Source organism: Perna viridis, chromosome 3 (assembly GCF_037379345.1).
Source record: "Perna viridis isolate PV_CMFRI_1.1 ecotype Kerala chromosome 3, ASM3737934v1, whole genome shotgun sequence".
NCBI classification, from domain to species: domain Eukaryota; kingdom Metazoa; phylum Mollusca; class Bivalvia; order Mytilida; family Mytilidae; genus Perna; species Perna viridis.
The window spans coordinates 28,583,135-28,599,090 of NC_142447.1; the positions used below are offsets into that span (position 1 = coordinate 28,583,135).

General features: G+C 35.9%; 1 protein-coding gene across 2 annotated transcripts; it reads right to left on the bottom strand.

Moving 5' to 3' along the window:
* Positions 1–204: 204 nt before the first annotated feature.
* On the bottom strand, positions 205–15,689 carry LOC148621730 (ficolin-1-like). 2 transcript variants are annotated; one of them, XM_088576410.1, is made up of 6 exons: positions 15,531–15,689; positions 14,551–14,637; positions 13,833–13,963; positions 3,576–3,672; positions 3,021–3,185; positions 205–1,072 (listed from the first exon to the last, which is right to left on the bottom strand). In XM_088576410.1, exons 1-6 carry the CDS (start codon positions 15,625–15,627, stop codon positions 825–827), a joined length of 825 nt encoding a protein of 274 aa, XP_088432536.1. In that variant the 5' UTR covers positions 15,628–15,689; the 3' UTR covers positions 205–824. The 2 variants fall into 2 exon arrangements, with proteins under 2 accessions (XP_088432536.1, XP_088432537.1); XM_088576411.1 differs by lacking the exon at positions 14,551–14,637 and having other exon boundaries at positions 15,531–15,685.
* Positions 15,690–15,956: the final 267 nt, after the last annotated feature.

Here is a 15,956-nt window from a genome sequence, read left to right on the forward strand (position 1 = left end):
TAGACCCCTCGAACAGAGCATAACTGAAAGCCAATTAAACCTTCTAAAACAATCAACTAAACCACTAAATCCGCTTTCATACTTAAAGAAAGCCTAATCCCAAGCCAAGGTTGTTTTTTTAGCAAGTTGCAATTATCAGGCGACACCAGAAAGCTCTGCCCGGAACAATTGTCTGCCAAGCAAAATTTAATAAACCAACCAAAGTTTATAAGATTTTCAGTTTATTTACTTATAAATACCTCTGTAATTCAAATTCTGTATATCTCTGACAAGCGCAGCTCCATGTTTCTGGTATCAATCATAAAAAACCCCAAAACTGAAACTAACAGAAGCATCCATAGGAAGGCAATGATAAAAATAAAAAAAAAAGTTGAGGCCCTCAGAGTTTATCTCTCTCATTCACTATCTGGTGATCGGTACTGCTTTGTGTATAAGGAGTTGATTCTTTCGGCGTGTCTGTGATAGCCCCTTGCTGTCTTTTCGAATTCTTTTTTTTTTCGTAAGTGGCTACAATTCTGACAAGAGCAATAGGCATTAATCGTATTGTATATAAGAATCACTATACGTACAATATACACTATACAGTATAAAAGACCAAATAATGAAACAATTTTGGATTATTGTTTTTAAGGGTGTTTTAATTTGTGTTTCTTTAAAATGTTTTAGTTTGAGCTTGTATGCAACTTAAATACAAGAAAACAATATAGTCGCCATAGTTTATATAAGACATCACATCTGAATAACTGCTCTTTTATGAGCGCACAATGAAGTAAAAGAAAGCGGTTCTTCAAAATCGCTTATAAAGTACTGTTAAACAAAACGACTCAAAGTCTTTTGATCATCATGGTTGTTGTCTGTAGAGAATAATTATGTCCTTTCCAACCATGCCAGTTAACTCCATCAGCTGCTGACGTGTGATTTCCCCTCAGATATAATCCATTTAAATTACTACTATGACAGCTGGTATACCACCATGCTCCCTTAAACCGTTCGGCACAGTTGTCATTCGATCGATCATTGTCTTTGTCTTTTGTGGTAAATTTATTTCCATTATGACCTCCTAAACTGTTACCTTTTAAAATGTAAAACAGAAACTATTCATCTTAATGTAATAAGATATTAGACTGTTTGTGATGATGTCAAACAAAACAATCATTTTAGTTACTGCAGGCCTGTACTTGCAAAATGAATCCTTTTTCAAAACTAAACAAAGTTTAGGTTGTGCCGTTATTTTTCTATATTACATGCTCCTCTTTGGCATTGAAATAAGTTTCACAAAGAATATTGATTAATGGGAAAATAAAATTTGCGATTGTCAATGAATTCCCAATTTGTGTCACGAAATAACAAGTGGATTAAATAGATACATTTATTATAAGAATGATAGGTGATAAAAGGAATTACCACATCTAAACAGCATTTGCAAGTATTTGTTTACATATTGTAAACGTTTACTATGAAAGAGTAACCAAGGGAACGAAGATTCTCTTGAAAATCTAAAGAATGTTATCCAGGGACAAGGACCAAATATGGAAACAGACACACACAACAAAGAACATCAAATAACCAGAATGATGCATACAAAATAACTAAGTAAGTGCGCAACTCGTACTCCACTAAACGCTAGGCGCATGGATCAGGTACACCGGTGGGATAAGAGTGTTCTAGTGCTTTTGTAGAAATTCCCATTGAATTGCTCATAAAAAGTCAAGTCCAGGGTAGACGAAAGAGGAAAAGAAAACCCTGATACGTTGAACAAATCAGTTTCCATGGTGCAGATGGATACATCGTAACGACACAGGAGTACATGATGATGACCATAAAACCTCTGTAGTGATGACTTCAATCTTGTAGCAAAATAACCCTGTTCTAGAAGCCTAATTGTAAGAAATATAGCGCGGTACAAAAAGTCTGCATAGTTACAGAAAGCTTTGGCATAACGCGTGAGTTATGAAAACTCAATATGCAGGTGCTGAAGGGATGTTGACATTGATGAAAGACAAATTGACAATAGGGATGAAAAGTCATCGCGTTTATCGTTTAGTTGGTCAAAGGTTTTCCTTTACCATCGATCTCTAAGTGTAGGTCTAGATATGCGGCTGACTTTACTGTGTAGTATCCTTTAATTCAAGTTCTTTGGGGGTAGATGCGATGTATAAATCCCAGAAACTAGCGAAAACGGAGATAAGATGATTTTGCTAAACGATGTTCCTTCTTTTTGATCAGATCAGATATAAATCACCCTCATGAGAGTTACGAATAGGTCAACCATGTAGAGGGGCACAATTTCCTCCCATTGGAATGCTAACCGTTTGTTGAAAAATGCGTCCACCATACTAGAAAAATATATTGTGGAAAAAAATTCCTGCATTTTTAAAACATCTTGTTCGATATATTTTGTATATGATTTGGATATTTTACAAAGTATGGGAAATATCTTCCAAGAACTATATACGTGTATCTAGGTGTACCGTCTGTTTTTAGAAGCATCGATTTATAATAATTTAGAGTCGGGTTTTTAATTGAGTATGGGGAATAGAAGTGTAAAGAGGTGAAAATCACAAGTTTTAATGCTATTGTATTCTGATAATAATCTTGATTTGAGGGTTTCCAGAAGACCTTCCGAATACCAATACGGGAAAAACAAGTGTCGTGGTAGGACTTGAGACCCCCTTTGACAGCTGTGAGTATAGAAGTTAAAAGTTATGAAAGAGGTTTGCCGGTACATTTTGCTGATCCAGCTATGTAGCGTTGTTTGAAGTGATCCAGTGCATAGACGGTAGATTATAATAATCGTCTTGGGTAGAGAGACCAAAAAAGGATAGCACAGATCTCTTCTTTGGAGAGTGTGGTAGCAGTATAGGCCTTATAACTATTATTATTTTTACGTCTACCTCTAATAACAAACATTGGATGTAATACTATAATACGAATGTAACAGAAAATATCGCTTGTTACGTCATACATTTTGTATTCGTTTAATAATTCAGTTACAAGGAAATGGAAATGAAGCAACGTACCTGCATCACCACTGTAGCCTTCAATTTTGAGTTCATATCCGGAGCTCTCAGGTCCAACAGAAAATTTGGTGTACTTCGCATATTTATGATTATTCTCGAAATCTCCTAGGTCTACTCGTACAGAGTAAAATCCCTGAGAACTAATTTGGTGAAGATGATCGTTTCCTGAAAAAAAAACATATGTTCTGAATACCTTCTGTATATGTACACTTATGACAGGGTCAATGTTTATATGATGTGCTTAAACTTATCAATTTGCTCAAGTATATTGATGAAATATTCTACAAGCAATTTTTATTGTTATTTATCGAGTGTTTGACAATCTTGAATGTATGTCTTTTTCCACTGAGATCATGCATTTAAGTGAAATAAGTGATGAACTTTAAAAATCCTTTAAAAAACCAACATGACAGAGCAGATAATGTAAGATAGTGTACTGTGTAACGTTTGCTAGCTTGGCTTCAAAGATTATTGACATTAAGAAGTCGTGAATGGTGACTTTTCCTTTATTTGATAACTCTCCTAGCATTTGTTGAGCCATCACTTCGATTATACCTATCCAGAATTCTCCGCTTAATGAACCGAATCCGTTTTTGTACGCTGCCCAGTTTCTGTAAAAGTTTACCATACCATTCAGACGCCGTTGTAAGACCTAAAGCAAGATATAAACAAGATGGCGACAGGTGTAAACAGCTAAGTAAAACCCGGAAGAAACATTCGGAAATAAACATGTTACACATGGTCAAAACTGGTCAATTTAATCATACAGACTTGCAAAGACTTGCAGAAGTAGAATATTTGACCCATGTTCTTATTTCTGTATATTGACCAAACAGACCGCTTAAACGAAAACATACATTTCAACATAGAAATCTGTCATAACATCCACGGTATCAAAGAATAATACGCAAAGACACCAAGCAATAAGAGTGATGGTTTTAACGACCCCGCTGAGCCAAAATGTTGATAGTCAACCACATAGTCATCCATTACTATCCCCATTGGGTAGTTCGGCCTCGGACCTGTCCTGTGTAAGCCAGCCAGGATAATTTATATGAACCGGAAACATTCAAACCAACCGGGGGAAAATGTAACACGACCGAATTAATAAATACCACCCTCAATGCAGTGCTTTCAAGTTCAAAATTCATAGACTCGTTGGTAGCAAAAATGTCAGATACCATAGAAGCAACTGGAACTGATACAATTGAGACAATCGTAGGAAAAGCTGTAAGCGATGCCGTGTCTAAATACGCAGATAAATAAGTAAAACAAGATGATATTATCACGGAATTATCTCAAGTTATTGAGCAGGTTGAAGATCAAAATCAAAGCCTCACAGATTATGTTTACGAACTCGAAGATCAAATTGAAGTGCTGAGGTTCCACAATGTACCACTGCTACAATATTAGTTACAAGAAACAGACAACAAAAAAATCAGCATTTGCAAACAAATGCATGGTTTTCAAATATCGGAAGATAATATTTGAGATCCCACATCATTGGTGAAATTGACCGACGAGGAAAGGCTCAAATTATATGCCGTTTCCGTAACTGGAAAGTTAAAAACTCTATCTACAATGAAAAGAAAGAATTCAAAGGAATCCATTGTATAATTCATATCTATAATTCCTTAATGAATAAAAAAAATAAAAAAAATAAAATGACAAACTTGACAAATGTTACATACTTGTTCAAGCCTGTTTAATATATCATTTTTGATGTGCAAAATCTACATTTTCGAGTGTCATTCAGTTCAGATTACTCGGTATATTTATAGTTCATTGTTATTTATCTTTAATGATGTAAATATTTATATTTTAATTTGGTTTTGTATAACGTTAATGTATCATTCTCATTATATGGAATTTACTTAACTATACATTTTCAACAGCTGACAATAGAAAAGATTAACTAATATATATAACTCCATATGTATATAATAATTTGATCATAATATAAACACTAATTAAAGACATTACCAAAAAAATATGACATAAACCAGTAACATTTCCGAACTGTTCCTGGTCTGTTTTAATCCTATAATGGGAGAATCTGTATCTGTTATCTGTATTTTAGTTTATTTCCTATTTTCTTTGTCATTTTCAGTTTTGACAACTAATACCTCGAGTGCTGAATTATTTTGTTTTTCGAAAACTGCGTACGTTGTTCTTTGCCGCATGACGTGGAGCGACTACATGCCTTCATGTTTTTCTCGTGTCTAGAGGAGGCCTGTGTATATATACGGATACAGTATACACTATTTGTTTCTAGGAATCCTTATGCCTGCCTTAAAATCATTCGTTTTCGCTTACCAGACATACATTTTTGAGCCATTCACTGAAAACAATTATTTCATACTTGTGATTCTTTTAATACTCAGCAATGACATCAGTGAAAATCCGGATCCCTAGGTTGATAATCTTTTTGCAATCATGCATATTTATATTAGGAGCTTTAAGCACAAGCTTTCTTAAGTTGAAAACCTAACTCATGAATCATCGATCTTGTGTATTTCTGAAACCTACTGAGATGGAACCATCCCACCCCATATTCATATAACCGGGTTTTCTAACAACCCCATTCGCAAAGATCGAAATTGCCAAGGGTATGTGTCAATATATCATACGGGTTAGCTCATAGTAATTCATCGCGATGATCTAGAATATTCGAACAGAGAGCTTATATGACTAGAAGTTTGCTCTTCTCGTTTTAAGTTGCTATTACGTGCTGTCTATTGAAGCGACAAATCCCTCTCCGGAAAGTTTTCAAGTATCCATTGAACAGGCCTTGAATTAAACGCCAAATGTCGTTATCACTGGTGATCTTAACGTGAATTCATTATCGGAGAGTAAGAACACATTGAAGGACATTATTGAGATCTGTAACATTCCTAATTATATAAATAAGGGAACGCGGTATGATGATAATGAACAGGGAACTCTTCTATACCCGGTTGTAGTATCTCCTAATCGTGATGTGTAGCATGGTGATGTCACACTGAAGGTGACTAACTTAATCAAGTACGCTAGGGAACTATTCTGCTTAAGCGTAGATGACATGCTTAATGCCGGTTCAAGCCCCAAGATATTCTGGGGTTTAGTAAAAAAGATCATGAAAGGCTTGGATTCATTTACGCATATATCAGCACTTCACGATTCAACTAGAAACAAACTTGATCTCGAATTCATGTCGGACTTCCTTAACCAATTTCTACGATTAACCATGAAAATCCAGAATTTGCAACCAAAATAATCAGTCAATAAACAACATTATAGTTACTAGAAAAAACGTTTTTGGTGTTCTAAAAGTCCTGAAATTGAGAAAGGCGTCAGGGTATAATAGTATTAGTCACCAAATATACAAGTACACCGCTGATAGTATATATGTCCCGTTAAATATTCTATTTAATAAATCATTATCGACGGGATGTTTCTGGAGTTTTGGAAGCTTGCTTCAGGTATGCCTTGCTTTAAAAATGGTAAAAGTCTCTGCCTTCTAATTATCGACCGATGGTGCTATTAAGTTGCATCGGAAAGGTCTTTGATAGAGTAACATGTAAGTACATTTACAACTATCTTATTACAAACTCATTGTTATATAAATTTCAGTCGGGGATCATGGCTTGGCACAGTACAGTTCATCAACTAACTGAGATTTATCATAATACATATGAAGCTCAAAACAAAAGATATAATACATGTGTTGTGTTCTGTGATATTTCGAAGGAATCTGATAAGGTATGGCAGTTCCACAAGGTTCTGTTCTTGGACTCTTACTATTTTATAAATGATGTATCTGATGATTTGAATAGTTTTACAAGATTATTTGATAATGATACATCAATAGGCTGTTCGTCACAGAATCACATAACAATACAGCATACCATTAACTCAAAAGTTGATTAACTACAACAATGGTCTGGAAGGTAGACATCTACCGTGACAAAACCAAGGTTGTATATTTTACAAACCAAGTAATGGAATGTAACGTTGTAGGAGTAGGCTACAGATAGCTATGTTAACCAGTACCTGCAGTCTGGCAAGCTTTTATTATTCGTGTATGCTGATATTATTATCAGCCATTTGTTGATAAAGACATTGTTATATTTATTGTATTGTATGCTATTCGGGGAAAGTCGTTTAGGCATGGCTTGTCCTCACTGTTTCTCAGTCCCTGTTTTGGTTCGGCCTGATTCCTATTTCTTGACCCCTTCAGATTTATCCTCACAATAACGTTAAGGGATATATTGTTACCCTTTTACTTACTAGTATGTGTTAAGGCCCTTTACCCCGTTCGAAGTAGTAGATGTTTACTTTATTTTCATTCAGCGCCATTATCCAATTTCTGGACGTCAACTACACAGTGTGAGGCCCTGTAATCGGGGGATCGTTTATTCGTCTAATCAATGGCGCACCACAGCATCACAGTGGAGATGCGGAGTTTCATATGAATTACGCTTACACAGACGACAATTCAGATTCGGAGACCAAGGAACCATACCGTGCATTTTCTGTATAAGCTATTAAAACCTGACCTGTTGGATTTCATCTGTATCTGTATGCACCCCAGTGGATACCTAGTTTAGATGTACGCCTACTAATTTACATACATTATTGATTTATGACGTGGTGACCCGACCTGACCTGAATACCAGTCCTAAATATTTACCTTGCTACTACTATGAACTCTGAATCCTATTCCAGTCACACATACATTTAAGGGGGTCCTTGGATTAATCAAGCGTGTGCTTATTGTATGAAAATTGCTGTTTTATTAATATTCGTGTATCAATGAATTGTTATGTATTTAAGTTTCTCTTCCTTAGACTAAACAATATATATTTTACTTATATATATTAAACAAACCAGTGCCATATCATGTTCGGCCACACTTAACCTGCTACCAAGGTTAACTTTGCTACCAGAAAAATAAATAAAACCAGTGTTTTGGGTGACTCCCGCTCAAACGCGACATTTTGGTGCCTGGCGGTGGAATACGATTTCCCTCATTCTATATTTTTACAAATGATTAACTCTGAATTGTGTTATAAAAATGACTGATCATTATAGTGATTATGATGCAGATATTTCACATGATGAAGGATGTGTTGAGTAAAAGAGGGCCTGAATTATCAAGTTCTAACCAACCCCCAGTCATGAGCATACAGAGTTATGGTACATTTCACCAGAAATATTAACACCATCAAATGTGCACCCTTATGAAGTACACTTGCTCAGTACAAAAGTCGATGTTCTTACTAGTGTTCTGAGTGATTTCAACAGAGGAATTATTGACCAAAACCAGAAAGTAGAAGGCTTTAAGAACCAATTTGATGCACACATAAATGAGAGAGTTGAAAGAATCACTTCTAGTTTCAACCGGAAACTACTGCAGTTAGCAAGTGATTTTGATGTAAAACTAAATAGCCAGGCCACTGAGTTTGAAACAAGATTTGACACAAAATTTGACTCTCTGAAACAAGAAAATAATGAATTTGACCGCAGCCATGGAAAAACGAACAGATAATGTAGTAGATAAAATATTCCCATTGTCTGCAAGTTTTGAAAAATCTGCCATTAGCCAAAGCTTAAGGTTATCAAATTCACAAATTTATCCTGAGAATGACAAGAATAAGTCAAACAATCGAGAATTAAGTGTATCAATAGCCCTGGAACAAAATTCAAACTAAATGTGCATTTATGCCTATTAAAAAAAACTTGTGGTAGCAATTTAGTTTCAGGTGCACCAAATTCAGGCACCCTGATTAAACCTACTACTATAAGGGCCGTCATAAACAAGTCATTAGCCAAAAATATATCTGTGTCTCAAACAAAGTTACCCGAGTTTGGAAATGTAGGTTATACAAAACCAAACAATTTCAGAGGCAAGTCAAGATGGTCTGACTATAAGGTCCATTTTGAAATTGTAGCTCAGTTAAATGGTTGGTCTAATGAAGTCAGAAAACTTATTTCATGCATGGAGGGCAGTGCTCTAGCAATTTTAGGAAACATTGATACCAACTGTCCCCTACTTATAATGAGATAATCACTACTTTAGATAGAAGATTTGCTCCAGCAAATCAAACAGAAATGTTCAGACCCCTCATTGATACCCGAACCCGTAAAAAGGGTGAATCCTTACCAGAGCTTGCCCAGGATATTAAGAGATTAGTGCGGTTGCCATATCCTCAGGCTCTACAAGAGACCCAAGATAGCATAGCTTACCGTTGTTCTAGGGAGGCCATTAATGACTTTGACGTAGCTTGGGCTATTACGCAGTCCAATATTGATACAACTGATGATGCACTTAACCTGGCATTGAAATATGAGGCTTTCCATTCGAGTCACAGAAGGCCATTCTTAAGAAAACTTTCAAGTGAAAATGTGCCACACAACCCAAGCATGAAACATGCAAAACAGATCACCAAGAGAATAGGAGATGTTTCTATTGTGGTGAACTAGGGCATTACAAGTCCCAGTGTAAGAAACGCATGGCTGAGAACCAGAAATTCGTTCAGCAAATGTACAATGGGCAGTTTATTAATATTAATAGGCCTGATAACCAAAAATTCCATTATAAAGGACAGTCCAAAAATAACCATGTTGGAGGTCAGGAAAACTAATGACTGCTGGTAAAGAGGATTATCTCCCAGCAAATGTTGATGTAAAATGACCCAATATTTTAAAAGTTAACCATAATAATAATGGACTTTTCGTGAAAGCACAACTTTTTGATACAAGTTTACATTGTTTATTAGATACGGGTGCATCTACCTGTGTTTTGAACCCCCCGAATTTTTTAAAAGTTACCTAACCATTGTAAAGCTAGATTAAATACTTATGAAAATGACTTGAAAGTAGGTGATGGTAGAAATGTTAAACCTGTTGCCTGCATAAAAGTGCCTTTATTAATAGGCAAGCAATATATTTACAAAAATTTTCTGGTAGCTAAAATTGATATTCCTATAGTATTTGGGGTATGATTTTATGTTCGACAATCACTGTGTGATTGACATTAAAAATAAAAGCTTTGTTTTTAATAAAGAATCTATTGATTGCCAGTTAGAGAGTCAGGTACCCAAAGTAATCAGGATTACCCTTGAGAAGCGAGTAACCTTGCCTCCAAATAGTGAGACCATTATTTTTGCCAAACTTCCAGAAACCATACCTTGTGGCACTACCATGGTAATGGATAATACCAGTGATTCATTGAAAAATCAAGAGGTCATAATGGCAAGATCAGTATGTACTTACATAGGTGAAAAGATACCTCTGAGAGTTATGGATCTGTCAAACTTACCAAAAACCTTGTATAAAAATACTTGTGCTGGTACAGGGGAGACCATACGCGACTTTGATATAGTTGACCAGTCAGCTGTCTCTGACAATACAGATTTGTCTGACCACATGTTGCCTGATCATATGGAGGTAGTAATTGATAAGTGCAAAGAAAACCTGAATACTGATCAATATCACAATGTAGAAAACGTTGTATAAAAATACTTGTGCTGGTACAGGGGAGACCATACGCGACTTTGATATAGTTGACCAGTCAGCTGTCTCTGACAATACAGATTTGTCTGACCACATGTTGCCTGATCATATGGAGGTAGTAATTGATAAGTGCAAAGAAAACCTGAATACTGATCAATATCACAAGGTAGAAAACGTTGTATAAAAATACTTGTGCTGGTACAGGGGAGACCATACGCGACTCTGATATAGTTGACCAGTCAGCTGTCTCTGACAATACAGATTTGTCTGATCACATGTTGCCTGACCATATGGAGGTAGTAATTGATAAGTGCAAAGAAAACCTGAATATTGATCAATATCACAATGTAGAAAACCTGCTTGCCCAATATGCAAATACCTTTGCCAAGACCAAAAGTGACCTTGGACAGACTGGTGTGATTAAACCCCAAATAAACACCAATAATGCCCCACTGGTTAAACAAAACTCCGACGGATACCCCTTGCTCAAAGACAAGAAGTAGACGATGAAAAAGAGCAAATGCTGGACAATGGCATTGTGCGTGTATCTACCTCTCCCTTGAGCTCCCCTATTGTAGTGGTACGCGAGCGAGATCAATCCATTCGTCTCTGTATTGACTTCAGAAAATTAAATGACTTGACAGTGAAATATAGCTTTCACTTCCCAAGAATAGATGATTGTCTAGATGCAATACATGGTACAGTACAGTAGACCTATCAAGTGGATACCATCAAGTAGAGATGGACATGATGCAATAAAGACGGCATTTGTCACTAGTAAAGGGTAATTCAACTTTGTTCGCATGCCTTTGGACTGTACAACGCAGGGGTAACTTTTTCCAGACTTATGGAATATGTCTTGTCAGGGTTAGAGTGGGAAACATGCGTAGTATATCTTGATGATATAACTGTCTTTTCACAAACCTTTTATGAACACCTAGTCAGACTTAGAGAAGAACTTAACAGGATAAAGCAAACTGGCCTCAAGATATCTCATGAAAAGTGTTTCATTTTACAGAAACGGGTGTCATTTCTAGGGCATGTTGTAAATGGGGAGGGTATTTCTCCTGACCCGGGCAAGGTTGAAACTATTAAATCTTGGCCTATTCCAAAAACTGTGAAGGATATGCGAGCATTTGTGTCCATCTGTTCTTATTACAGAAAATTTATCAAGGATTTTGCCAAGCTTGCACAACCACTGCATCGCCTCTCACAGCAAAATATACTTTTTAAATGGGATGAGCTGTGTAACAAAGCTTTTGAAACCCTAAAAACCAAGCTAGAAACTAGCCCAATTCTGACCTATTCCTGTCTGACAGAATTTATTCCCGACACTGATGCTAGTGACACTTGTATCAGGGCTGTGCTATCCCAAGTTTCGGATGAGGAAAGATAGTGCGAAATAGCATATTACAGTCGTACACTGTCGAAAACTGAGCGCCAGTACTGTGTGACGAGGAGAGAGTTGTTGGCTATTGTAGCTGCAGTGAACCAATACAACCATTATTTGTATTGAGTAAAATTTACAATTAGGACTGACCACGGGGCCCTTAATTCGTTTGACCAAGAGAGACAGCTAGCACGCTGGTTAGAAATTCTTGGAACCTACACTTTTACCATTAAACATAGGGCTTGGGTAAGGCATTGTAATGCTGATGGTCTGTCCCGTAGACCCTGCACTGATTGCAAGCATTGCGACAAACGTGATCAAACAGAAAATGAATACACAGTCAATGAAGTGTCATTAAGTGTTGTTGATGTGTTAACTGACAAAGGTGTTGAACCAACCCCAATTTCCACAATTGGCTAGAATTCAAATCTAAGGACGAACTGAGACAGACCCAATTAAATGACCCTGTAATTAAAACTGTTTTAACCTAGAAACAAAACCCTGAAAAACCTAAATTGCCAGAAATTTCTATGTTAAGCCAGGCACATAAGACTTATTGGAGTCAATGGAATCGTCTTACAATTAGTGAAGGTATTCTCTACCGGAAGTGGGAAGATACACATTCCAGTGAAATAACGCAACAATATATTTTACCTGCTGATTATCGCAATCAAATCCTGACAAGATTGCACAATGATTTATCAGCAGGACATTTAGGGTTTAACCATACAGTGGCCAGAGTGAGGCATAGGTTTTATTGGGCTGGGTATACAAAATTTATTGAAGATGGTGTAAGCGTTGCTCAGAATGTCAAAAGAGGAACCAACCTACCCGGCAAAATAGAGGTCAAATAAAAACCTATGTAATGGGGAAACCTTTAGAGAGAATATCTCTAGACATCTTGGGACCAGTATCAATTACCCAAAACAGAAATAAATACATCCTGATTGTGACAGATTATTTTACTCGGTATGCTGAAGCATACGCCCTTCCCAACATTAAAGCTGCCACGGTTGCAGACAAATTACTTGAAGAATTTATTTGTAGATTTGGTTTACCACTGTAAATTCATTCAGACCAGGGGACACAGTTTACATCAGCTCTGGTTACAGAAATGTGTAAAAAGTTGAATATGGACAAGACTAGAAATAGTCCATTTCATCCCCAAGGTTCAGGGTTAGTGGAAAGATTAAATCGAACCATTGAGGACATGATTAGCAAGTTTGCTTCTAAAAACCAGAAAGATTGGGACAAACTTCTTCCGTTTCTTATGTTGGTATATAGGTCCTCTGTTCATGAAACCTTAGGTTAAACTCCCACTTTATGATGATGGGTAAAGAGACAATTGTGGCCATAGATTTGATTTGACTACAAGTAATACAAATACTCTGAGAGAACCAGTGTCCCTGATTATGTTGAGGCCCTGACAACTAAACTCGAAAAGGTCCATACTGTGTAACGTTGTAGGATTAGGCTACAGATAGCTTTGCTAACCAGTACCTGGAGGCTGGCAAGCTTTTATTATTCGTGTATGATAATATTATTATAAGCCACGTGTCTATTGTGATTTGTGATTTAGACCTACTAATGTAAAAAGGTTAAGATACCAATTTCTGTACATTACACTGGTCGTTATTTGTTCAGCAATTTATTGTGTTTTATCTTACATGTATATAGAAGACCATGTGAGTTGGAATCACTCATGTCTAATCCAAATTTGTTTATTTGCATATAAAATATGTTTAAACTAAACTAAACTAAAACAAGAAGTAAAACATTTTAAATCCCTAGAGTCCTTTGCAGATACCGAGCATATTTTTTTGTTTTCATTTTTTATGCAAATGTCATCTTAATGAATTTTGAAATCAATTTTAACAAATAGTTGAAATAAAATTGATAAAGATTAGAACTAAACAAAAACTTACGGTCCAACCACCGCCATCTTTCTCCATCTCACAGAAAACATCAAAACCATCTGTGTCATCTGGATAAATTGTATAGATTCCAGAAGTACAAAATATTTTGTCTAACTCTCCACAGTCTGATGGTCTGTTAGCTGTGGAAGTACAATAATTATGCATGCATGTTGGAGCCATATTATAATTTCTTATGGACATATTTCTTGTTGTATATATAATTTTGGAATAATGAAACATAAGCACGAAAGTAGTCATACAAAAAAAAATAGTTATTTAAGAAAAATAAACATTAAATGTTTTACAACGTTTGAAAAAAACCCTATTTTTTTTGTTTATAACATGTACGAACTTAAGTACTTGCGGTACTTTATATTGCTAGAGATTTATTCATATGTGTGACGTCTTGTTTCCCTAATCACATATGTAATCTGCAATATTCATTTCGATACATTGTGTATAGATATCGTCTTTCATGTGTTCACGTTAGGTCACGTTTTTTGGATTTGAACGTATAGGAATCATACCACTGCAAGCCACCTAAAATCATACCTAAATCAAGTCATATCTGATAGTTCTTTGACTCGTAGAAACAGTATTCAAATGCTTTATTATAGACAAGTTCTAAATTATTACAGGTAAGTAATTTTAAAGACAACAGAAATGTCAAATAATGATGTTGGAAGTGCTTGTACATAGTGACCATTTTGATTATTGATCAACCTACTTATGCAGTCTTTGTTTTTTAATTGTTTACTTCCGCCTAGTATACGATCAACAATTCTATCAGCAACTTTCCCGAAGAATGTAACCCCTGTAAATGAATAAGGTCAAATTAAATATGACATAAAGCATCAATGCAAGGAAACCAAGATTCTAAGCTTAGTCAAAAGAATGTTATCTAGGGACAAAGACCAGACATGGAAAGCAGACATTCACGACAGAAAACATAAATTCACCAAAATAATACATACAAAGTATTAAAAATGATTGAGTAAACGGACTCCAATAAAAACTGGGGGTATATACCAGGTGCACCGGAAGAGTAATGTCCTCTGCTTTTTTATAAACACCCACCGAGTTGCTCCTAAAAAATCAAGTCCGGGATAGACGAAAGAGAAGAGGAAAAAATATGACACGTTGAACGGTCGTTTTTTTACCGAAACGATCCACGATTCCATCGATCGCTAAGTGTATGTCAAAATGCTAGGCTGACTTCATTGTGTCTGTAATATCCTTTATCACAAGTTCTTTCGGGTAGAAGCTATGTATCAAATCCCCGAAACTAGGATAATACTTCATCAATATAGCGGAAACTGAGATTATGGGATCTAGCTAAATTAAATTTCTGCAAGAAATTTCCCACCATTTTACGTTTCATAGTTTTCTAAAGATTTCATGGGAGGAACAGATTCTCTTCGAATGCTGGTTTCCCCATTCTCGATAATTAAATTCAAAATTTAGCCCACCCACTTTAGCTTTTGGGTTGAAATATAAAATTGTACTATCTGAGGTGGAAGAGTAATCAAGGGAACCAATGTTATAGCGGTAATCAAAAGAATGTAACACAAATCGTTTAATCCTCTCGAGACTGAAGGAGAATCTATATGCAAACCGTTAGTTTCTGTTTTTACATAGACCATATATTATGAAATATTATTAACAGAACGCCAATATTCCTCCAAATTTATTATAGACTAGTCTTACCGGATGATGATTCGGTGCCAATAGATTTTCCAAACACAAAGCTGCTCTCGGTAACTAAGATGAATATTACAACGATGTGCGGTGTGATATTAACCATCTCTCTCTTCCAAAACCACCCTTACTGTATTACTCTATTGAAGTAATTGGATACTTTAAAACTGCGGCACGAATGAAAACTGTTCAAGAAGAAGTCGTTCAAGATGTTTCACGTCCTAAGTGCGCAGAAAGGTTGTCGGTTTTACCATACTACAGTTGATTCTAATTTTTAAGTTGGGTTCTTAGTTACGGTTATCAAACAGCTGTCCACACTAGAACATTCAAAGCACTTTTTTCTAATCCTTTTTGAACATAATATTTGAAACAAAAATATACGCATAGACAAAAAAGCTAATATATTTAACCTATTTTATTGAGCCTAAAATGAAT

What these genes read in the sequence shown, in the direction of transcription:
- LOC148621730 (XM_088576410.1), bottom strand. Translation starts at nt 15,627, where the DNA reads ATGGTTAATATCACACCGCACATCGTTGTAATATTCATCTTAGTTACC. An exon ending in TGGCACCGAATCATCATCCG is followed by an intron (nt 14,638 to 15,530) that starts GTAAGACTAGTC and finishes ATTCATTTACAG; the next exon opens with GGGTTACATTCTTCGGGAAA. An exon ending in AGGCTACAGTGGTGATGCAG is followed by an intron (nt 1,073 to 3,020) that starts GTACGTTGCTTC and finishes ACATTTTAAAAG; the next exon opens with GTAACAGTTTAGGAGGTCAT.